The sequence below is a fragment of the Acomys minous genome (assembly GCF_964271855.1).
Source record: "Acomys minous genome assembly, chromosome: 12".
NCBI lineage: Eukaryota > Metazoa > Chordata > Mammalia > Rodentia > Muridae > Acomys > Acomys minous.
The window spans coordinates 35,343,683-35,369,851 of record NC_140493.1 but is presented as its reverse complement, the minus strand read 5'-3'; the positions used below and the strand labels follow the sequence as shown (position 1 = coordinate 35,369,851).

The 26,169-nt window shown below is 41.1% G+C and overlaps 1 protein-coding gene across 5 annotated transcripts in view; it reads left to right on the top strand.

The window, feature by feature from the left end:
• Positions 1-26,169, top strand: part of SAMD12 (sterile alpha motif domain containing 12) — a 494,897-nt gene that overhangs the window by 174,215 nt on the left and 294,513 nt on the right. For all 5 annotated transcript variants that reach the window (XM_084747913.1, XM_084747911.1, XM_084747909.1 and 2 more), the window contains exon 3: positions 14,576-14,705. In XM_084747913.1, the coding sequence (XP_084604039.1) occupies positions 14,576-14,705 (130 nt within the window). The remainder of the gene's footprint in view (positions 1-14,575; positions 14,706-26,169) is intronic.

Here is a 26,169-nt window from a genome sequence, read left to right as displayed (position 1 = left end):
GACCTCTGCACCGCGATTGTGCCTACCCAGCCAGTAACAAGGCACTGGCCCTGCACTCCCTGAACTAGAGAGCCGATCCAGGGCCCTTGGCCCGACCAAGGCAGGCACTCTCACATTATCGGGAGTCGAGACTTGGGTGGGTCGTGTTTGCAGTGTCTAATTGCTGACCCAGAGCATTAGTGGAGCATCAGAGCCCGGCGGGAAGACCTGGTTCCGACCCGCGGGTTTCCTCCAGAGCTCTGCACCGCGATTGTGCCTACCCAGCCAGTAACAAGGCACTGGCCCTGCACTCCCTGAACTAGAGAGCCGATCCGGGGCCCTTGGCCCGACCAAGGCAGGCACTCTCACATTATCGGGAGTCGAGACTTGGGTGGGTCGTGTTTGCAGTGTCTAATTGCTGACCCAGAGCATTAGTGGAGCATCAGAGCTCGGCGGGAAGATCTGGTTCCGACCCGCGGGCTTTCTCCAGAGCTCTGCACAGCTTTCCTGCTATTGTGCCTACCCACCCAGTCACAAGGCACTGGTCCTGCACTCCCTGGAATAGAGAGCTTATCAGGGGCTCTTGGCCCAAACAAGGCAGGCAATCTCACAACATCAAGAGAAAAAACGTGGGTCTTGCTTGCAGTATCTAATTGCGGACCAGGAGCGACCTTGGTCCCTCCAGGCATAGAGTTCTGGGAGAAGGTGAACACCTCTACAGGGTATAGAGACAGACCTAAAAGACAGCTACACCTCCAGAAGATCTGATTTACCTGGGATCTTGACTACAAAGCCACAGGAAGGACAGGCAGCAGAGATCAACCTACACAACCAGAACGTCTGTGTGTGGACCTTAATCTAGGTCCCAAAACTGCTGATCTGAATCACAGCAGTAAAATCCAAAGAGAAATCTACTTTGGATGACTCAGCCGGGAGCCCACGGTGCAGAGGAAAATCACCAGAAGGGAAACCAGATCAACTACCTGTTCCACGGAAATACTCCTTGATCCCCACAGGCAAGAGCACCTGACCTATAATCAGTCATCAATTAACCACTCTCAACCAGCGAAGGTCACTACAAAATATCTTCCAACATCAGAGACATCAAAATGACAAGAGGACAACGAAAGAATGCTAACAAAAACCAAAACAGTTTGGCATCTCCAGATCCCAGCATTCCCAATGAAAACAACCTGGAGAACCTAACAGCAATGGATAGTCAAGAAAAGGACCTCAAAGCCCTAGTAAAGACAATGATAAAGGAAGAATCAATTAAAATCTGTAAACAATTGCAGGAGGAGGCAAACAAGAGGGCTGAAGAGTTAAAAGAATCATATAAAGAGGCATTTGAAGAATTTCAGAAAAATATAAATAACCAGATGAAGGAAATCATTAAAACAGTCCAAGACATGAAGATAAAAATGGAAGCTATGATACAGGAACACACAGAAGAAAAACGTGATCAAGAGGCATCAAAGAAGAAAACAAAGATCTCAGAGGTGGCATTATCTAACAGATTGCAAGAGATGGAAGAACGAATATCGGGACTTGAAGATACAATCGCAGAACTGGAATCAACCATCCAGGAAAATGCTAAATCTGAAAAGCTCCTGACACAAAGCATTCATGAAATAAAAGATAACATGAAAAGACGAAACTTGAGAATAATAGGGATAGAGGAAAGAGAAGGCAACCGACTCCACAGTCCAGAAAATATCTTTAATCGAATAATAGAAGAAAATTTCCCCAATTTGAAGAAGGAGATGCATACGAGCATACAAGAGGCCTACAGAACACCAAACAGAATAGACTTGAAAAGAAAATCTTCCCGTCACATAATAATAACAACGCAAAATATACAGAACAAGGAAAAAATATTAAAAGCGGCAAGAGAAAAAGGCCGAGTAACGTATGAAGGCAAACCTATCAGAATTACTCCTGACTTCTCAGCAGAGACCATGAAAGCCAGAAGGGCCTGGACAGGGGTTCTGCAAACCCTAAGAGAACACAGATACCAGGCAAGACTACTATATCCAGCAAAATTATCAATAACCATTGATGGTGAAAACAAGATATTCCATGACAAAAACAAATTCAAACAGTACCTAGCCACAAATCCGACTTTACAGAAGTTACTAGAAGGAAAACTCTACCCCAACTGGTCTACAACCAAAACTACATAGGAAATGGGTAACTATACCATTGCAAAATCACAACCTCACAAAATCTTGACTCTTACAAATACCAAAAATGAAGGGACTTACCAATCACTGGTCATTAATATCTCTCAATGTCAATGGTCTCAATTCTCCAATAAAAAGACACAGACTAATGGAGTGGTTGCATAAACACGACCCAACATTCTTCTGCATTCAAGAAACACATCTCAACCACAAGGACAGACATTGCCTCAGAGTAAAGGGTTGGGGGAAAATATTCCAAGCAAATGGTCACAAGAAACAAGCTGGGGTAGCCATTCTAATATCTAATAAAATAGACTTTCAACCAAAATTAATCAAAAGGGATGAGGATGGACACTTCGTACTCGTCAAAGGTAAAGTCAACCAAGAAGACATCACGATTTTGAACATCTATGCTCCAAATACAAGGGCTCCCACATTTGTAAAAGAGTTATTAACAAAGCTTGCCCCACTTATTGATACCCACACATTAATAGTGGGCGACTTCAATACCCCACTTTCACTCAAGGATAGGTCTTTGATTCAAAAACTAAGCCAGGAAATAACCTCATTAACCAATGTCATGAATCAAATGGATCTAACAGATATCTACAGAACTTTCCACCCAAACGCAAAGGAGTATACCTTTTTCTCAGCACCCCATGGAACATTCTCTAAAATTGATCACATAGTTGGTCACGAAGCAAACCTCAACAGATACAAGAAGATTGAAATAATACCTTGTATCTTATCAGATCACCATGGTCTAAGGCTGGACTTCAACAACAACAGAAATAACAAAAAGCATACTAACACGTGGAAACTAAACAACTTTCTACTTAATGACACATGGGTCATGGAAGAAATAAGGGAAGAAATTAAAGACTTCCTGAAACTCAATGAAAATGATGGAACAACATATTCAAATTTGTGGGACACACTGAAAGCAGTGCTAAGAGGAAAATTCATAGCACTAAGTGCCTTTAAAAAGAAAATGGAATCATCCCACATAAACAACTTAACAACACATCTGGAAGCTCTCGAAAAAAAAGAAGCAGAAACACCCAAGAGGAGTAGACGCCTAGAAATAATCAAACTCAGGGCTGAAATCAATAAATTAGAAACAAAGAGAACAATCCAAAGAATCAACAAAACCAAGAGCTGGTTCTTTGAGAAAATTAACAAGATAGACAAACCGTTAGCCAACCTAACGAAAAGACAGAGAAACACTATCCAAATTAACAAAATCAGAAATGAAAAGGGAGACATAACAACAGATACTGAAGAATTACAAAGAATCGTAAGAACCTACTTTAAAGGCATTTATGCCACAAAATTCAAAAATTTAAGGGAAATGGACAAATTTCTCGACCGATTCCATTTGCCAAAATTGAACCAAGACCAGATAAACAAATTAAATAGCCCTATTTCGCCTATAGAAATAGAAGCAACCATTGATAGTCTTCCAACCAAAAAAAGCCCAGGGCCAGATGGCTTCAGCGCAGAATTCTACCAGTCCTTCAAAGAGGAGTTAATACCGATACTAGTCAAGCTATTCCGAAAGATAGAAATGGACGGAACATTACCAAATTCCTTCTATGAGGCCACAATTACATTGATACCTAAACCTCACAAAGACCCAACAAAAAAAGAGAATTTCAGACCAATTTCTCTTATGAACATTGATGCAAAAATACTCAACAAAATACTCGCAAAGCGATTACAACAGCATATCAAAGACATTATCCACCATGACCAGGTAGGATTCATTCCAGGCATGCAGGGATGGTTTAACATACGGAAATCCATCAATGTAATCCATCATATAAACAAACTGAAAGAGAAAAACCACATGATCATCTCTCTTGATGCAGAAAAAGCATTTGACAAAATCCAACACCCATTTATGTTTAAAGTTCTGGAGAGATCGGGAATACAAGGCACTTATCTAAACATAATAAAGGCTATTTACAGCAAACCAACAGCCAACATTAAATTAAATGGAGAGATACTCAAGGAAATCCCTCTAAAATCGGGAACCAGACAAGGCTGCCCTCTGTCCCCATATCTCTTCAATATAGTTCTTGAAGTTCTAGCCAGAGCAATAAGACATCAAAAGGAGATCATGGGGATCCAAATGGGAAAGGAAGAAGTCAAATTATCCCTATTTGCAGATGATATGATAGTGTACATAAGCGATCCCCAAAATTCCACCAGAGAACTCCTGCAGCTGATAAACACCTTCAGCAAATTGGCAGGATACAAAATAAACTCGAAAAAGTCAGTAGCCTTTCTGTATACAAATGACAAACAGGCAGAGGAAGAAATTAGGAAAACTACTCCCTTCACGATAGCCACAAACAATATAAAATATCTAGGAATAACTTTAACCAAGCAAGTGAAGGACTTATTTGAAAAAAACTTCAAACCTTTGAAGAAAGAGATTGAAAATGACATCAGAAGATGGAGGGATTTACCTTGTTCATGGATCGGGAGAATTAACATAGTAAAAATGGCCATCTTACCAAAAGCAATTTACAAATTCAATGCAATCCCTATCAAAATACCTACAAAATATTTTGAAGATATTGAAAGATTAATTCTCAAATTCATATGGAGAAATAAAAAACCCAGAATAGCAAAAACAATCCTATACAATAAAAGATCCTCCGGAGGAATCTCCATACCTGATCTCAAGCTATACTACAGAGCAACAGTAATTAAAACAGCATGGTACTGGCAAAGTAATAGGCTGGTGGATCAATGGAATCGAATTGAAGACCCGGAGATGAACCCACACACATTTGCTCACTTGATTTTTGACAAAGAAGCCAAATCTATTCAATGGAAAAATGATAGCATCTTCAACAAATGGTGCTGGTCTAACTGGATGTCTACATGTAGAAAAATGCAATTAGACCCTTATTTGTCACCATGCACAAAACTCAAGTCCAAGTGGATTAAAGACCTCAACTTAAAACCAGAGACATTAACTCAGTTAGAGGAAAAAGTGGGGAAGAGCCTGGGACACATAGGCGCAGGAAACAACTTCCTGAACAGTACACCCACAGCCCAGGCCTTAATGTCAACAATTAATAAATGGGACCTTATGAGGCTGAGAAGCTTCTGTAAGGCAGCAGACACTGTCAAGAGAACAAAGCGACAGCCTACTGACTGGGAAAAGATCTTCACCAACCCGTCATCTGACAAAGGTTTAATATCCAAAATATATAAAGAACTCAAGAAATTAAACACCACAAAACCAAACAACCCAATTGCAAAATGGGGCTTAGAACTAAACAGAGAATTCTCAACAGAGGAATATCAAATGGCTGAGAAACACTTAAAGAAATGCTCATCCTCGTTAGGCATCAGAGAAATGCAAATCAAAACGACACTGAGATTCCATCTTACACCCATCAGAATGGCTAAGATCAAAAACTCAAATGACACCACATGTTGGCGAGGATGTGGAGAGAGAGGAACACTCCTTCACTGCTGGTGGGAATGCAAACTAGTACAACCACTTTGGAAAGCTATCTGGCGTTTTCTCAGAAAAATGGGAATAGGGCTTCCTCAAGACCCAGCTATCCCACTCCTTGGAATATACCCAGAAAATGCTCGAACACACAACAGGGACATATGCTCAACCATGTTCATAGCTGCTTTATACACAATAGCCAGAACATGGAAACAGCCTAAGTGTCCCTCAGTAGAAGAATGGACTAAGAAACTATGGTACATTTACACTATGGAGTATTACTCAGCTATTAAAAACGAGGAATTCCCGAAATTTGTGGACAAATGGATTGACCTAGAAATTATCATAATGAGTGAGTTCACCCAGAAGCAAAAAGAGACAAACGGTATATACTCACTTATATCAAAACACTAGTCCAAGGGATACGTCCCATGAAAAACCTTACTTACCAAGAAAGTGGGTCAGAGGAGAGGACATCCTATTGAGACTTTAGGCGAGAGTAGCATGGAAGAATGGGGAAATAACAGGACCCACAGGGTCCTGGAAACCTACAAGAAGAACTTTATGACAGGCAGATCTGGGTCCTGGGGTCCTCCTCAAACTAAGGCACCAGCCAAGGAGAAATAGGCAGTAAACTTCGAACCCCTACCAAGACCTAGCCGACGAACACGATATTCTCCACTGTTGAGTGGAGAGTGAGATCTGATTCTCACGTGAACTCTGGTGCCCCTTTTCTGACCATGTCCCCTGGATGGGGAGGCCTGGTGGCACTCAGAAGAAGGATAGCAAGTTACCAAGAAGAGACTCAATAATCTTAGAGCATACATAGGGGGAAGGAGTCTCCCTCAATCACAGACATAGGGGAGGGGAGAAGGGGGGAAGTGGGAGGGAGGGAGGAATGGGAGGAAACAGGGGAAGGGCTAACAATCAAGATGTAATATGAATAAATTAATAAAAAAAAAAAAAAGAAAAAAAAAAAAGAAAAAAAAAAAAAAGAAAAATAAGCCCAAAATAGACCCAGGATAAAAAACAATACCTTTAATAAATTATGCTGGTTAAACTAAAAAAAAAAAAAAAAAAAAAACAATGAAAGGATAGTTTTGTAGAGATACTAATGAAAGCTGTGGGGTTTTAGGAAGAGCTTTGAATCTGTATCTGTGTTTCTCCAAACCCTGTGTAGCAAGAAAGGAGAGCAGTGAGGTGGACAGGAAGGGGAAAGTGCAGTTATTTCCTTTTTTTTTTTTTTTATCTTTTTCTATTTCTAGTTTTTTCTTTTTAAAAATAATTTAATTAATTTAGATTGCAACTCAGTTGTTATCCCATCACTTGTATCCTCCTGCTCCTCCCTCCCGCTTTCACCCTATTCCCCTCCCCTGTTATTTTCAATGAGGTTAGTGATAGGCGCTTAAAAGAAGTCACTCATGCCTACACACACAAGCACGCGAACATGCATACATGCATGAACACACACCTTAATATATTCATCATATCATATTTATGGTCTTTGAACCGCTATTTTAGATTTCCCAAACTGAACTGGATTCCTGTGTTAGATTTTTAAGCAGGAACTAACTGATGACTGAGATTCCGACAGACTTTCTCTGCATTTAAGGCTGCAGCACTAAGGAGTGAACAAGAGTGGTACTAAGTCCCCATGTGGACAAACAAGAGAAAAGTTTTCTCAAGCCATCCTTATATTCATTTTAATGTATTTTAATATCTCCACCATGATGATATCCTACAGCAGTGGTCCTCATGCTTCTATTCCTCAGCACATTGTTATATATTCTTAAAGGTTATTGAGAGTCTCGAAGAGCTTTTATTTTCTTGGCTGGTAAAATTTTAGGAGGATAACAAACAGAATGGTTAGTGGATGTTTGAGATGATGAATTGAAACCTTAAAAATTGAGTTGGGTTTCAGAAATCTGTCTACAAGATACAGCAGCTCTCGTTTGAATTCAGTTCACTTGAAGAAGACTTAAAAGTTCAGATTTCCTGTAAGTTTCAGCATAAGTCAATGATGTGACTCAGTAATAATGATCAAGATTTTGGCTTGTCAGCAGTAAACATATTTTTATAGTAAAAACCCTGAGGATTCTCCCATGTGAAGAAAAAAAAACAAGTATAAACAAGTTACAGTAGCGAATGGAGAGCAAAAGTTCTCCTGCACATTTACAAAAGTTAAAGAAGCCATATTTTCTATTTGAGATATTACGCATGTCGCTTCCCCATTGCTGCTGTTTACGAGCTGGTAGCGGAGGGCGTCATCGTGGCTGAGAAGTTTCGTTTCATTCTGGTGATGTTAAAGGCATGACTAAAGGTGAAATAACACTTGCATGCATTCCTTCACCCAAGGAGACATATGCTCTGATTTTTTTTTTTTCATGGAAATATTCTGGCAGGGAATTGTCTTCTCTTTGGGAGTCCTATAATGCAAGAGCTTCATCTCTCATAGTATAGTCAGGTCTAAACCAAGAATGGCCTTTAGCAAGTGAACTTCCTTGGCCAGGAAGATGGGTACCATGGTAAACTGCATGAGAACCTGCACTGAATCACTAAACTATTTTTCTTTTAAAAAAGTTGGGCTAGGTAGCAGCCACTTGTGATCTCAGCACTAAGAAAGAAGAGACATGTGGATCTCCCGGACTCAGTGGCAAACCATCCTAGTCTATGTGGTAAGTTCCAGGCCAGTGAATGACCAGTATCAAATACAGAATGGACAGTATGTAAGAAATAGCATCCAACATCGCCCTCTGGCCACCACATATATATGCACCTACACACCTACACACACACACACACACACACACACACACACACACACACACACGCACGCACGCACGCACGCACGTGAAATAATAGTAAAAATAAAATAAGCGAGGTTCATAAGCTGCTGGCAACTGAATATAACAGGTATAGACCTTCTTCACAATTTTCTACACACCTCTTTCCATGAGAGAGGTAAAGTGGGCATTATTTATGTTAAAAAAAATTTTAATTAGTTCAAATGTTTAGTAATTTGTGAACTAACACATTTCTTTTTTTATATATTTAGAGACTCTTTTCTGAATAAGTGAGCATTTAAAGCCTCTAAAATAGACATGGATACTTTATTGTTAATATAAATGTGTGTTTCTTCCTCCTCCTTCTCCCCTCTCCTCTTTCTTCCTCCTGTATTCCTGAGTATGATGGCACAGAGTAGTCAGCAAAAGAGGACAGGGATTAAAGAAAGGGCGGGTAATGGTTTCAGTAAGAATGGCTTCTATAGACTTATATATTCGAATCCTTGGTCACCTGTTGATGGAACTGTTTAGAAAGGATTAGGAGGCATGGTCTTGTTTGAGGAGGTGTGTCACTGGGGAAGGGTTTTAAGATTTCAAATGCCTACACTATTCCCAATGCGCACTCTCTCTCTCTCTCTCTCTTTCTCATGGTCATGCCACAAGATGTAAGCTCTGAGATACTACTCCAGCGCTGTGATACCTGCTTGCTGCATGCTTGCTACCGCCATAGTCACAAACCCACCCTTTGGAACTGTAAACCCAAAATAAACTCATTCTTCTCTAAGTTGCCTTGATCTTGGTGTCTTATCACAGAAATAGAATACTAACCAAGACAGGACATTACAAGAAAATGAAAAAGGGTAGCTCCTACCGCTTGCCAAACTGACTTATAATGAGATGCTGAAGTTATAGTTACCACTTTCTGATAGTTGTCTATGAGTCTCACTTTGTCTTGTCAATGGCTATAAAAGAGCTAAGCACTGTGATTTTTCACAGTCAGCCATTTAGGCTTCATACAAGCTGTAGAGAATTTACACAGTAATTACATACTTGCAATTAGAGTGTTCTCTTATAACTCAAAACTAAGTAAATTAAGAGAGAATTTGTATTGCAAAAAAAGATAAGGAGTAATTAGATTAAAAAATAAAATGTGTCTTTAAAGGCACTTTGCAATATGTTCTTTCCATAGTAAATTTCTCTAAAGCATTTAATTATTTCTTTGCTAAGAGAAAAGCCTCATCTTTACCTTGCAAAGCTTGAAATTTTCATAAGACTACGTTCTGGCTAAACAAATTATAAACTGCTATAAGACATAGCTGAAATTATTGTATGGCTAAATTAAAATAGGAATCGCTTGCAGAAATAATAATATTTTTGCAAACAGCCTTTCCTTCAAGGATATGCCTTGCATAAAGTCTCCCTGTAGAAGAGAAAGTAAAAGTGTCTGAAATGCATTTCCATTTTGTCGATATAAAGACCAGGTCTAGTTCAGAAAGGAAACGTCTGGAATCCTGCTTCATGTCACAGTGCACAGAGGTTAAGATAATAAACTGCCGTGGGCCTGTTTCAGGGCAGCAAAACAAACCAAAATTGTCTCTGAGGTTGTACACCGAGGAATGATGTGGTCGAACCGGACATACAGAAAGAAAACTGGGGTAAATGTTTTTTTAATGTTTGCCTTTGGGCAGGATTTTTTTCTATTAGTTTACTGTTTGTAGCAAATATGAAATGCTTTATCTCAGCTGTTTGGACTATTATTATTTTGGCTTAGGCTCCTACTGTGAAGGAAAAAGAAGGCCTGGCAGCTGTTTTAGAAATGAGAAAACGATCATCTAGTGCTGGATACATCGAGGAGTGTGAACAGTGGAAGGCACAGGGAAGAAGGCAGTGCAAGCATGAGACACCTGTGCATGTCCTGCTCTCACCTCCCAGAGAGGGCAATGTGCTGAATTCATGCATAGGGACAGACTTAGCCTGCTGTTCTAAGTCATCCAGAGAAGTAAAGTGTAAGCTCTTCAAGGGCATCAGGTTATGGTATTTACTCTCAAAACTTGATTGCTGTTGGCATGGAGCCGATGCTGCTGCTACAAGGAGCTATGACTGGGGGCCATCTTGGAGCTATGGCAGAGAAGTGGACGGAGAATGAATCTAAAAGCTAGAGCCGACTGGGGATGGTTGTCATTATGGCTCATTAATGCAACACCTTAACGAGCTAATGTGGAGCAGACTAATGACAATTTCTTAATGCAACCATGGCTAAGAATCCTCTGATAAATAGGGTCATGACTTTTAATCACAATTGGTGAGGGAGATATTAAACAGTGAATTTGAATGGTGAGAACTGAGCTGCACTCCCCAACACTTCGTTTGTCTATGGTTACACTGGGGCATATCACTTACAGTGCACAGAGTCTCAAGCCTGAGTTGACTCCTTTCAAAGTGGGCATCACCGAATTCATAATTAGTTATAATAGAATATATTTTGAAGCAAAAAGGAAGACTCTCCCGAGTATTAACCTTAGAACCATCAAGCTTATAGGTTGAAGGAAGACAGCTAAAAGCACCCGTGGCAGGCTGGTGAGGATGCCTTCTGAGTTGACTGCATGCATTTAGGTAAATCATCCTCTGAAACCCTGCTGATGGGCTCGAGTCCTCGGTTCCTTTGGAAACGAGAACGTTAAAGGATGACCTTTCGGGATAAGGAAGTTTAATGTATTGATGTATAAGCAACTTCATCCTCCTGGCTTCCCCATCCTAATTTACTGTCTTCTCTGACTGGTTTATAGGAGTCTTCAAAAATGTGATTAGCTTTACTTCAAAGGAACTTGCAGGAGTTTCAGGGTAATGATGTGTCAGCTATAAACTCATTCGGCTAATCTGAGGGGAGAATTTTAGAGTAGGGAAGAGCCAGCTGCCGAGGTGCTGACATGGGACAAAGTACATTTCTACCTTAAAGTTCTCAAACCCCAGTGCTTTTGATCATGCAAAGGAAAGAGTGTCATGCTGGGCCAAAGAAAAAGATTAAACAGCAGCATGAAAACAACAGCAGCTATAAAAACATGTGCTCCCTGGAATTCTTCAAACCCAAAGTTCTCCTCTCTCATCAGACTTGGAAAAAGAGGCCATGTGATTTCAAATAGAAGTGGGAAAATGGCTGCATTATTTCTTTTTAATTTTTTAAAATGTTATTTTATTAATTTATTCATACTACATCTCAATGGTAATCCCCTCCCGTGTATCCTCCCATTCCTCCCTCCCTCCCATTTTCCCTTTACTCTCCTCCCCTATGACTGTGACTGAGGGGGACTTCCTCCCCCTGTATATGCTCATAGGGTATCAAGTCTCTTCTTGGTAGCCTGCTATCCTTCCTCTGAGTGCCCCCAGATCTCCCCATTCAGGAGACGTGGTCAAATATGAGGCACCAGAGTACGTGTGAAAGTAAGGCCCCACTCTCCTGTGGAGAATGTCTTGTCCATTTGCAGTTCCAATGGCTGCATTCTTAGATGGGGGCTGAACGGTGGCAAACAGAAGCAGACATGTTTGATTGGGAGCCACGTGAGCTAAGATGAGTTTACCACAGGGAGGAGCAACCGGGACTGGACCGGACCGGAGCCCACTGTGAGTGAGTGAGTCATACATACCTAGGAACAGTGGCTGAATGAAATTATCTCTGTTTCCTAACTTATTCAGTTGCTCTTTTTGCCTGTATATGTCATCATCCAACTTATTACAGTGAGGACACTCAGAGGAGCACAGGAATAGAGATGCTTCTTTGTGTTCTCATTGCTAGAGGTGCACATCAAAACATCACAACGCCTAGTGATGTGTCAAGGATTCATTTGGAACACAAAAAAGCCCAGGCTTTGGCTTTATGGTGTCCCTGGTCCTCAGGCAGAAGATTCAGAGACTTGGGGCTACAATTATCGAGATATTTGTTCATTTGTTTGTTTTGTTTGTTTTATTAGTGGTTGATGGTGGATATCAAAGGAGACCTTTGTTGAGGATTGACTGGAACTCCTCCATAAGATCTCATTACATGGTCTGGATTTCCTCACAGCCTGATAGTTGAGTTCCAAGAGAGAACACTGAACTGGAAGCCAGATAGAAGCTGCATCTTTTATGACCCAGCCTTAGGAATAATGTAGCATGGATTCCACTGTACTCCATTGGTCAGGATGGTCATATGCCTTCCTGAAGTTCATTGTCTGGAAACATTAGCCCTAGTATCAGAAGAAGTCATTTCAGTCACTCTGCATAAGGTACATGCACATGTATGTGAAAATACACATAAATTACATCATTTTAAAAAAACTATAAATAAATTTGATAAGCACAAAAATTATCACATGATGCATTATTAGTTACTTTGCTATTTGCTGTGATAGAACACAAATACCATTGTCAACATATAAAAGAAAATATTTAATTTGACTATGGTTTCAGAGAGTTAGAGCCCATGATGGTGGAAGGAACAACTGAGAGTTCACATCCAGATCCATAACCACAAGACAGAGAGAGACAGAAACAGAGAGAGAGAGAGAGAGAGAGAGAGAGAGAGAGAGAGAGAGAGAGAGCACACTACCACACCTCCTCTAACAAGGCCATGCCTTTTAATCCTTCCCAAATTGTTATACCACCTGGGGACCAAGTATTCAAATGTAGGAGCTTATAGGAACCTTTCCATTTCAAAGCACCACACAGAAAAGTGAATCATAGTTATTTTGTATGTGATGACACAAGGAGTCCTTCAATTAGAAGCATATTAATAAAACATGCTACCTGAGTGTCTGCGTGTTCCCTCCCCCTCCCCCTCTTCTGGGTGAACATGACACTTCCTGTACCATCCTCCATTACTGCTTTTTTTTTTCTTAAAATTGGGACATGGGGGGATTAATTCAAAATTGTTTAAAAACAAGCTAGGTATGAATATAGAAAATACATTTTGTCTCATAATTTCTTTGCCATAAATAAATGTTAATAATAAGCAAACAAAGAACTGCTTCTTTCTGTTGAATGTTCTAAAACTGAAGCAAGCCTTTATCTGTAAAATAAAAATAAAATGTTAGCAAGTGTTTGGAAGCCATAATTCACACTCCTGCCAATTTAAAGCCCTCTTCTTGCCTTAACCTAACAGGTTGATAGAGGAATGAAAGAAAACGACGCCTCACTCTCTGTACCAACGAACATACTTTAAAGAACTATCGATATTTTAGCCCTACTCTATTGGCAAACACTGGTCCAGAATGATAATAGTAAAATTATTGACATAGGAGCTTTCAGCTAACCAAACCCAAATTCCTGGGATCCATGAGGGAGACGACAGACCCACATCTTCTTAATAAATGTATTTGCAATCCACCATTTATCAAACGCTGGGCCCTTCACACTCCGCGTTTTTTATTTTTATTTTTCATGACTTATCATCAGTTCCCCGGGAGATCCAGTGAGCAGGAAAAGGCCTTGACTAGGTGGCTTCTATATAAAGCCTAAGGATGCCCATTATCTTATTACCATTCTCTACATGGTGGCAGAATTGACTCCTTGCTTTCCCACTGTGCCATGACTAATGTTCCCAGGCTTCACAGGACCACCCTGAGTCCAGAGCCCCCAGGCACTCTAGCACTGTTTAGTATGCTGCTATCTAAGTCCTTTAACATTCAGCCCTGCAATAGTTATTCTCACGTGCTGAGTAAGTGCTATTGTAGGCACCAGGGGTATCAGGAGGCGAGATAGACACCTCCAGCTAACAGAGAACGGCACTAGGCAATGGATATTTTACCCCAAAAACTTTTAAGTATCTGATTAACAACCCTAATGTCTTGGTGCTAGAATATTTGAAAGATACTACTTTCTAAGGAGTTTTCCCAGTAGAGATAATCAGTCAAGAACAGATAAAAATTCTCAGTCTTTTGCTATTGCGTGTGTGTGTGTGTGTGTGTGTGTGTGTGTGTGTGTGTGTGTGTGTGTGCATGTGTGCGTGTGTGTGTTTCAGTACTGAGTAAGGTGGCAAGGGTAAGGGAAAATAAGAGCCATATTTATCTTCAGAGAATTCAGGCTATGGCCTTTACCAAGCACACTAGGATCCTGGACATTCGTGCCTTTCTAGGCTTGCGGCCACATTAACAGACACTCTTTCCCTTCTTTCTCCACAGTTAGCTACAGTGAAGCTGTCAAAACCAGTGGCCCTGTGGACCCAGCAGGATGTCTGCAAATGGCTGAAGAAGCACTGTCCAAATCAGTATCAGATCTACAGTGAGTCCTTCAAACAACACGACATAACTGGTAAAGTCTGCAGTGTCCAAAACTCTTCCCCTTCGCCCTCCCTCCCACCATGACAATGGCCTTTTCCAGACCTATATAGCACAACGGTACCCTCCTGTTGAAGTTTCCGGGTGTAAGTTTGGTCCAAGCAGGCGATAAACTCCAAACGGTGTGAGCCCTCATACTGGACAAATTGGGCAGTTAGTAGAGGAGAGAAGGCTGTGAATATCTAATGCAAGGGTATGAGGGTGGGCGGGGCTTGGTGAATCCTAGGGTAAGCAAGGGCAGCACATCAGTCCTAGTGAAAAGAGAAGAGGAAGTCTTTCAAATCAACTTGGTTATAGCATCAGTGGGAGGATCTTGTGAAGATGCAGAGTTTCTACATGGGAGAATCCTCTTCCCCCCCCCCTTCATTAAACCAAGTGTATTGAGTTTTCCGACTGATTAGCTACCTATGTGTAACTAATGATGTAGACGCGTCAATAGTAGAAAGGCACTTTTCCTGTCAAACTAGCCATGTCCTGTCTAACAGTCGCGAGGACCACACTGCTTTTCCCCCACCCAGAGGTTGTCTAAGTTTCTGAAGTGAAGTCATACTTCTTAATTTCACTGAGATGGACACCTTTCTCCCAAGGGTGTTAAAGCCTTCCACTGAGGGGATGACGAAGTATTTGGAAGCTGAGAAGCAGGATGCTAGGGTGTGCTGCAAAGTCACTTCTCTCAGCAGGGGATGGCATGGGTGTGAAAGTGAGTGTACCCACCTTCACACTCATCACTGCACTAGAGGGAACATAGCCAGACTTCACTTGGGCCAAGATTTCACCTGTGTTTCGACAGCTCTCCCTTCTCCCTGTCTTTCAGAGCTGGGCAGGGAAAGGCAGGACTGGGGTGCACTGCTCTATGGGAAGAGGTGCTGAGAACCCTGAGACTCCCCCCACAACCTTTCTTTTCTTCTGATAGAAAACTGAGCCCCTGGTGGAAAAAGTCATTTGCCATGGCATTACCAAGCGCCCTGAACACCAAGCGTTCCCCAAGGTCCACGCTCTCTTTTGAGAATTGGCAATTTTCTCATTCTGGTCACCCCTATTCCTTCATATTTTTTTTTTTGTTTAGAAATCTATTTTTAAATTTTTATTAATTTATTCATATTACAACTAAATTGTTATCCCATCACTTGTATCCTCTCATTTCTTCCTCCCTCCCACTTTCACCCTATTCCCCTCCCCTAAATCTATGACCATGGGGGGGGCCTCCTCCCCCACTATATGGTCATGGGCTATCAAATCTCATCTTGGTATTCTGCTTATTTTTTCTTTGAGTGCCACCAAGCCTCCCTAGCCAATGGGGACCCCTTATCCCTTAAAAGGGGATCATGTTGTGGAGAATGCACTTCTGCTGCCATTCAGTTTCCACCTGCAACTCCCCATTCACTAGATAAAATTTGGCTGGGCGTTCTTAGGGTGCCTTCAGTGGCACCCTTGAGCCCTAGAGAAACACAGAGGAAGTATGTCAGGTTGAGGGGAGTGTGTCACCAAGAGCGTCACCCTTCATGGCTGGCTTTCATCCTTCATTCAGTGAGGAAGGTTATCATGGAAACAGGGTTCTAGCCACTCAAGATTTTTTAAAATGTGTAGCCAGATAACTTTAGAATTTTGCTATTTGAGTAAATGAGTAATTATACGATAAACATGCCTAGGTGTAGCCCAAGCTGATTAACAAAGAGTGAAATTCTAACTCAAGAAGGGTTATTTTTAATATCCCCCAACTACTGCTAATGGCCCTTTTAGAATGATTCCTAGATCCCTAAGGGTAGTAAGGGCACATACTTTGAAGTGTCTAGATTTCACATTCTTGTTCTTTGACTGGAAGTCTCTGTATAAGGAAAGCCCAGTGTGGGTCTGTTGATCCGAGCCAAGAGTGATCAGTCCATTAGTAGTCATTTGCTTGATAACTGTTATCTCCATCTGATAATGGCTGCTTATTGCCCCTTAATTCCTGCGTGATGGTAGCCACAATGCCTTTTGACAATCTTCTTTGAGAGCAGCGGCATCACTAATCGTGGGAATGATGTCATGCCCTCAGACACAGATGAGCATCATAAAGTTTTACATAAGGAAGAGGAACAGTAAGCACCCTCAGAGTGAGCGGCTTCAGTGCCGAGGAAATAACCAAAGAGCTCTGCTAAGTGACCTCGAAAAAAGGAGTGAGAGTGAGATGTGTGTTGTTCACCTGTCAGGATGCTCTCTCTGGGTAGCATTTTTGGTATCCACAAAACACCTGAGGTCTTAGCAAACCACCACAGGGGCCTAAGTTCAAAGTAAAACTACTTATTCTGGCAAGCTATTCAACCTCGCTTCCTTATTTCCAAAATAAGGATAGGACTTAAAATATCAGAGAGTTGTGAAAATTAAATATTAGAGGCCAAACCTTCTACCTGCAAAACTCTGTTCTTATTCATGTCAAGTCTTAGCTGAAATCACAAAAAAAAAAAAAAAAAAAAAAACCTCCCTGACTTCATTCTAAGATCATCCTATTTCCTGGCAGGTAGAGTAAGCAGGGAATTTTTTGGGTACTTGGGGAAGAGAGAGAATGATTTCGGTTAACATTTGGTCCACCTCTTTTTGATAGTCACCTGTTGAAAGCCAGAGACTATCACTCTCTTCCCTTGTTCTCTGACCTCTGCTCCTCTCAGGGTGAATGGATAGCACCTGAATCGCCCCAAGTCCCACATGACCAGAAACTAGAATTTGAACCAGTCTGCAGTATCTGGCCACAATGATGGTGGAAGCTACGGGAGTCCCAGCACCTCTGAAGGCAGTGATGATAATAAGCAGGGAAGACAAGTGCATGGAAAATTAAGATGTGGCTAGCAACATAGCTGGGTTGGAAGGGTGCCTGCCAAGGCTACACAAAACCCTGGGTTTGGTCCCCACCACCAGATAAACCAAATGTGCTGGCACATGCTTTAAGATCTTACCATTTGGAAGGTAGAAGAAATGGGAAAATTAGAGATTCAGAGTTATCTATAACTTTCTAGTGGGTTAAAGGCTAGCCTGGGATACATGAGACCCTTCCCACAAAACAAAATAAAACAAAACAATAACAAAAAACAATTAAAACGCAATGTCATGTCAAACCTCAGTAGCCTGTGGACCCAGTAGAGTGGGCTGGGGAGATAGCAGAAGCTGTTGCAAGGAACAGGTCAAAGCCCAGAGGTGCAGCAATACCGTGTGATTTTTTGCACATTGCTCAGTGAATGCTGGTTAGCTTCACTTTGAGACACGGGAGATACTCCCAATGTCTCCCTCCTGGTTCTACTGGGAAGAATGACCACATCACAGGAAGTAACAACTAACTGTAGGGTGGTGCAGTTTTCCTATGTGCTGTCCTGATTTCTGAGAAAACAGACCACACATATAAGCAGTGCTGAATTCATCTACCTCTATTATCCTGAGCATTGGGAAAGGAGTGCCCGAAGGGGAAACAAAATAGTCTAGGCTGGTACATACCCTGTGCTAATCGGAAAGGCTATGAACAAGAGCATTTCCCTGTTTGCTGAGGGATGCTGTTCACTTGTTTTTTCTTTTTTTGTTTTTTGTTTGTTTGTTTGTTTGTTTTTGGGTTTTTTTGTTTTTGTGTTTGTGTTTGTTTTTGTGTTTCTTTTTTTTCTCTCTCTCCTTTGTTAATTTATTCTTGTTACATCTCAATGGTTATCCCATCCCTTGTATCCTCCTATTCTTCCCTCCCTCCCATTTTCCCCTTATTCCCCTCCCCTATGACTGTTCCTGAGGGGGATTACCTCCCCCTGTATATGTTCATAGGGTCTAAATAAGGATAAATAGTTTCTTGCTCACTGAGGGCGCATGTTCTCTCAATGTAGCCTATAAATGCCCCTTGATTTTGAGGCAACCAGTCCAATGACAGTAAATAAAATTAGTATATGTGAGTTGGACAGAGTGGAGGGGGCAGGTTGGGGAGAGCAGTAGATAGTTTTTTTTTTTAATGGAATGTCTATGATTTACACATCATGCACCAAAATCCCTCTCCATCCCTACCCCCAGGAAAATAAAACAAAGAGACAAATGAAAAATCATGTCACAGAAACTGTAGTGTATCATGCAATATAGCCTTTTGTCCACATATGTTTACTTTCAAATGCTCGTTGCTACGAGTCATGGATCTGGTTGGAGGACTACACTATCGTTACTGGATCCTCACTGGGGCTGCTGTCAGATATCCTGTTGTTGCTGTGTGTCAAGAAGATTCTTAATCTTTGAATTTGCAGGTCTGGCCCCTTCATGTGTTCCAGCAGGTCATGCATGGGGTAGATGTTGGGGTGAGGTTCACTCAGATCCCTGAATCAGGGCCCACTCCCTTGTCCTCAGGGCAGGGCCCACTTTCCTGCTCCTGTGTCATCATGGCAGGGCCAGCTCACCCACTCCCATGTCCTCAAGGCAGGGCTGGCTCACCCACTCCTGTGTCCTCAGGGCAGGACTGGCTCACCCTGCTCCAGGTAGATGGGTTTCTGGAGTCAAATCCTTCTAGGTGTTCACCCCAGCTTAGCTTTAAGACACAGTAGCTATGTGACATCACACAAGCTAGTCCCCATCAGTAACATAAGAATGATGTTTAACTTAAAGGGTTTTGGGGGGAAGAGTAAAGGAGATTATATGTGTGAAAGGCCAAACTTAATGCTGAGAAATAGTAGGCATTCATCCATTTAGCAAGTATTTATGGAGCACTTACCACTCAGTGGGCTTGAGATATCAGTAAATAAGGTAACTAGTGATCCATGAGTGTTAGATGTGTGTATGTGTTCTTCAAATACTGTCATACCATTTGTGTTAGCCAATGCTGGCTGTAGGGAGCTAATTGGCAACCCTGGGTTGTAGATAGCTAACAGTACACTAACCTCCTGCATTGGTCTGCACTTCTGCTTTAATTATTTATTTTAATTACCAATAGTATATTAGGTACTAATGGTCAATGTAGTCTGAATGTATTTAGTGAAAAATTCTGTGTTTTATAGAGATCAAACTCATCTAACTTTTATCGTACTATATTGTTTTGTTGGTTAGTCTTGCCAATCTCCTTTTCCCCAAGTTTATAAGCTTTATCACATCATATACACAGGAAAATGCATGATATAACTTAGGGTTCAGTATGGAAGACCTTGAAATATCATCCCTGAAGAAAAAAACAGACTTTGGTAGAACAAATTGTTTTAGCTATTTACAAGTAAATTATGTTCCACGGAGGTTTGCTTGATTCCTCGGCCTCTATGAAAAAGTGGCCTTGCATTTGCCCACTGATTTTAGCCATCCCAACCTGTAACTGTATCTGCTGTTGGGTTCTCCTTTGAACTGACCATAATACCTTACCAGTGCCTTCAGTCATGAATCAAATAAAAAATCTTAAACACATGTTGATTTTGTATGAGTGAATGATTTAAATTTTTTTTTTTTTAGACAAGGTCTCACCAAGTGGCCCTAGCTTGTCTGAAACTTGCTAAGTAGGTATGCCTGGCCTCAGTCTTATAGTGTCCCTTCTCCCTCAGTCTCTGCATTCTGGAATTATAGGAGTGTGCCATCATACCCACCTTCATTTAAACCTTCTGTTTGAAAATTACACATAACCTTGAAATATTTTTATTTATACTTTTATGATCAATTTTACCATATTAATATTTTTCTTATGCCAGTGTTTCAAGGACATTAAATTCTAACTGGATTTTCAACTCAGTTGTAAAATCTAAGAAAAGATATGCTTTAGCCCACCAGTGCTTCAAAGCATCCTACACATTTTCTATTAGTATTTCTGATAATTCTGTTGTGCTCAGAAAGAGCCCGCTGTGTTGGGACAGACATGTTTGATCAGACAAGACGTTACTTGTGTTAATTCCCTGCAGAAGCATTCATAAAAAGAAGTAAGATGGCGAGGACACTGGAGAGACAGGCATTAGGGTGTATGGACTGGAATCGTCAGATAACATTTGAAGGAAAGAAACTCACCTCTTTTGCTCTGCTTCCAAGATTTTCCCATGGCTTCCTGGAGCCTGGTTTGGAATGCTGATGAAGAGGCTCTGTTGGGACCAGGTGTAAATTCATGGGGGAACTTTTGGATTCTCTTTTATGCACAATTAAGGATCTTTTCAGGTTGGAGGGACCTGGCTGTGCCTAGTATTCCTATGGTAGCTGCTAAGTCACCTCAACTTCTCTGGCTTCAAACCCAGTCTTTGTGAGGGCTCTTTCCCCTGCCAACTTTAAAGGCTTATGTTCATGGGCAAAGTGCTAAGTCATTTCCAGAATATAAGATATTTTTAAAAGCTACCTTGGATGTATGTGCGAAGGGTTTCTGTGGGTCTATTTTATGCAATAACCATGTATGTTCTTTACATGTCTGCAGCAATCTCCTTTGAAGATGTTTCTTATTATTGTTTTCTATTGAAATGGCCTTCCACATAATAGGTGGATGCCTTTAGTCCTTTGGTGGGGGAAGGGGATAGGGAGTGAAAGGAGTTCTATCATTACCTCTCCCTCTGCTTAAGGTATTCCACCAAGGATAAACATTAACACAAAAGCTCAAAACCATTCAAAGTCCAGACAGTAAGCATCACTGGAATGCTCAGCCACAGATGGGACAGCTGCACTACACCCCCATCTCCAAGACTCAGCAACCATCACTGAGAAAGAGGCAGAAAGAACTTAAGAGTCAAAGGTTTTTCTAGCACGACAGGACTGTTTGCCCTGATAGTTCATAGCAGCTGTGGGTGTCTGCATAAGGCCCACGGGAGAAAAGGCTGCTCAACATCCTAGCCTGGAAGAGGAAAAGAAGCCACGCACCCTCACCCCTAACCAAGCTGCTATGGACCGACCGTTGTTGGCTTCCAGAGTCCGTAGAGTCAGTTTTCTTTAAGAGTGCGGCTCCTGGTAGTCATCCACCTTCCACGGGATGGCCTCAAACCCAGTAGAATATGGACAGCACAAATTGGAGTTGATGAGTTGTTGTTGCTGTTGTTGTTGTTGTTGTTGTTGTTGCAGCATTTGGGATGGTGTGGAGGTGAGGACCAGTCTGTAAGAAGTTAACAGAGGGAGTTGCAGATGAATATGATCAGTACAGTATGTAAAATTCTCAAAGAATCAATAAAACATTTTTGAAGTAGGCAAGTGATATTCATGTCCCTACAATTTGGCAGCCTACTATGGAGCAAAGAGAAACCACTTCATATTTTTCAATCCTTTTGTGTGTAGCTCTATGCATTTGCTAGCCTTTTTCTATCCAGTGCAGGTTTTTCTGAGCCCTTCCACCCCTTTATCCTTTGCAATTATCTTCTTTTATTAGGGGCAGTTCCTCATAGGTATATAGTTAACAAATGCCAGAAAAAAAGGGGAATGATAACTTGTGTAATGCACCAATGAGAATTCTCCAGTATAAGCACGCACAATGTAGACATATTTGAGTGCGCCCTCTGCATGTTTCTCATCATCAGTGCCCTTCACTTGGCTTTTATGTCCTACTTTTCTGTACTTCTGTATTTTTTGCTGCTCTGTGCTTTCAGTGGCTTCTCAAGCATTTCTTCATATCCACATAGTAAAGTACCAGACTTTAGGACATGAGTTATCTCTTATCATGTTTCAATTATAACATTTATTTTCAGCCTTAGTTCCTTTCTACAGAAAATTTAACTCTCTACTTACTCACTGGCTTAAAAAAAATTCTAAGCCTTCTTTAACCAAGGGTACTATACTTACTTTTTTTTTATTTGAAAGTTATATAGATATCTAAAGGTTAAAAAAAAAAACACTCAATGCCATCCAAAGTTTGTTGAGCCAATTTAAAAAAAAAACTTTTTTGATGAGACATAAACCCAGAAATTATGAAAACATACATCAAAATATCAACATTCTCCCTGATACATTTTAGTGACTGCCATTTGGTTCTCAGGTAAATGAATTGCTAAGATCTTTTTCCTCAAAATCAGGCATCTTATCACTGCCATTCCGTTCATGGCACAAAAAAAGATTACCTTAAGGCACATGCCAGGACAGAATGTGTTACTGGTCTAAGCACATGCAAGCTAGATGGCAGGAAAATGCCCAGAAGCATTAGTTAGGGTGTCTCTCATCATCAAAGTAGAGATGAATGTCTCTCCAGTAATCCAGGAAGGGGGCTTCCCCCTCCTTCCCACTGTCCATGGGGGATGGCCAACCAGCCTTTGTTTGAACACCTCTGGGTTGCATATTTTGTTGTTTTAAACAGCAGCCTGTTCTTATTCAGAAATTGGAATTTTACAGTAGCTCTGATCATGGTGGCTACAGAATTTGATTTCCATTGTAGCTCTTCCTGGAAGCTACAGACATGATGAACAGCACTGAAGGGTTTCAGGTGTCACATCCACTCTACTGTACTCAAACCTGCATCTCCACCTGGATGATCCGAGTGTCCTTTCTACCTAAGGTTTAGATACCATGTGCAACAGACAACCTTCCTTAGGTCTCATTTGCATTGGATACTGCATCCTGAGGCTCCCAGGATAGACTTTATGGCTAGAACTGTCCAAAAACTGTAAATATTACTACCTTCTTGCTCATATTTAACTGAATCAAACTCATGGTCTCTTTAGAGTTTCTAGGTTAGAAACCCTTTCCTAAAGAAAGCTATGGATGACTGTCTTGCTCATAAATTCTTCTTGATAATTTCCCAACCATGGCTTATCTCCCAATGTTTACTTCTGGGTGGACTGATGATCAGTAATCCCATATGCTTCTTCCCAAGTTCCTTGTCTACCTTTTCTTCAATGTTATTATCAAATATTGACTGTAGGAAACAATAGGTCTTGTTACATTTCATACATGCAAATAATAAACATTGGCCACCTTCAGCCCTCTGTTCTCCTACCCAGCTCCCCTTTCCCTCAGTTCCCTTCCTCTCCCTAGTGTTGCTCACATGTCTGTGCTTTCAGAGATGACCACTTGGAAAGACTGATTCTCCTTCGCTCAGCAGACTCTAATTACCTACAGTCCTTCATCTAAATATGGGCCCTTAGGAGATTTTCCCCACCTGCTAGCCCAGGGTCGGCTTCCGCCCTCAGGTTGTGCAGACACCATAGCTCACTGAGCCTAAGGGGGGCAAGGAACGTGGCTTACCTAGGCTGATGGGATACACAGGACCTTGGTCGGTGTTGGGTGTGAGGAGAAACAGCCTTCTCCAAGATAGTTCTCAGTCAAACAGTTCTCTTAACTGGGGGTAAATAAGGGTTATAAAAGCCTTGGGGAAGTGGGTGGAGGCTTTGGGAGTGAGTGTACATCATTGGCTGGGGCTGAGGTGCTGATAATTTACATAAAGAGGAATTCCAGGTGGTAGCTGCACATGTCCTTTTAAGAAAAATAGGTAGTTTTAACCTGAAACCTGGTCTCCAGGCTACACGACTACCTCCAGGGTGGCAGAGGTGGGGACTGCAAGGCTACGTGCAAGGGAGTAATACAGGCCCAGAACAGAGAGAGTATAGTCCCTACTCCCGCTGATCTCAAGATGAAATTTCCAGGTTTTAGACACATTTCAAGCTCACTCTTGCTTCTAGCCAGCACCCGTCCTGCCCCACCCCCCACCACTCTACCCCCCCCCCCACCCTACCCCCACCCAGTCGCAGAGCTCACCTGCCCACTTCCGTCTGTATTAGCTCTTCGACCTAAAAAGACCAACACAAGTCCTCCCTCATTTGTGGTTCTAAGTTCCAAATCTTTAGTGTCTGGAGTAACCACAGACACTAACCAGGAAAGTCGGAAGAGATGCGGTGGAGGGAGAGGAAGCTCTGGAGAGGGTGATAGCGGGTTGCAGTGCTTTGGCTGTCTGAAGATTTCTCTGAAACTTTTTACTCTCCACCCCATCCGTGTGCTTCATGAAGCGTCTCTGCTTGCAGAGGGCCTGCCTTTCCCTCCCTCTACAAACAAGCTTTTCCGGCTCTGCTTCAGCCGGATATGACGTATATCCTGTAGTTATTGGTTTCCTCGGTATTATTCATTCCCCTGTCCTCAGTCTGGCTCCCCCAGTGCTTCTTCCAGTCCACTCCAGCCTCCCACTCAGCCTTATTTGTATTCATTCCACTTATTTGTTAAATGACATTAGTTAACACACTGCCTTAAAATTTCTAGCACTTCTCATATGCCAGGTAGAGAACTGTACCCAATGGTTGCAGAATACATGTTCTCCCGAAGATTGAGAGAATTGTACAACCCAATATAGAATATGTGAGACCATAGATAAATGAAGGTAAACTTCAGAAATATATATATATATTCTCTGATTGTACTGGGATTAAATTGCAAATTATTAAAAACATATCTGTGGAGCTGGTGAGATGGCTCAGCAGTTAAGAACACTTGCTGTTCAATCAAAGGACCCGAGCTCAGTTCCCAGCACCCACACAGTGCCTTACAAGTTTCTGTAACTCCAGTTGCAGAGGATACAATGTTCTCTTCTGGTCTCTGTAGGCACCAAGCATACATAAGGTATACGTACATCCATACATGCAGGCATAACATTCACACGTGTAGAATAAAATAAATAATTTTAGGTACATAAAAATAAAACAAGTAAATATGTTTAAAGATTAGATTTTTATGACATCAAATAATTTGCAATAATTAGGAACTTAACACATACACATATAGCTATAAAGATGAAGAAGAAACCACAAGATAAACTGGAAACTATTTGAAATTTAATAGTAATAAAAACAATTTCATCAAAAACTCATTTCGTGCAGCTGTGGCAGAACTGAGAGGGAAATTATCTTAGCCATATTAGAAAAAAAAGAAGAAAGACATTTTAAAAAGTTAAATTCCCTGTCACAGACCTAGGGGAGGAGAATAGGGTGAAAGAAGGAGGGAGGGAGGAACTGGAGGATAAAAGTGAGAGGACAACAATTGAGGTGTAATCTAAATAAATTAATAAGAAATAAATATAAAAAATCAAATTCCCATCAAAGAAATTAGGGAAAAAAGGATTAAACTAATGCCAGAGCAGAAGGAAGAAATCGTACATTTAAGAGCCGAAGCTAATGAAGCAGAAAATATATACTCCGTGATAAAATTTACAAAGGTAACTAGTCCTTTGAAAATATAGCAAAATTGAAAAATGCCTAGCTAGTCTGAACAAGATAAAAGGTGATATCAAGAAAGTGGTTTATCACTAAATTTTATATACATTAGAAGATAATTTAATATGGTTATATGATGAAGTAAATGTGCTATTATTACATGATGTTATAAAATATGCTTATTCCAATACCCTCAGTAGCATATGAGAAATGTGAAAACATGCTTATGTCAATACATTTGGTAGCATAGGGGAAATGTACAAAATTCTTAAGTTAAAACTGAATAAAAAATATGTAACCACATATTCCTTAGTGAATTAAACTTATTCTTATAACCGCTCACAAAAAAAAAAAAAAAAAAGTCTAAGGCCAGAAAGTTTTTTTGTA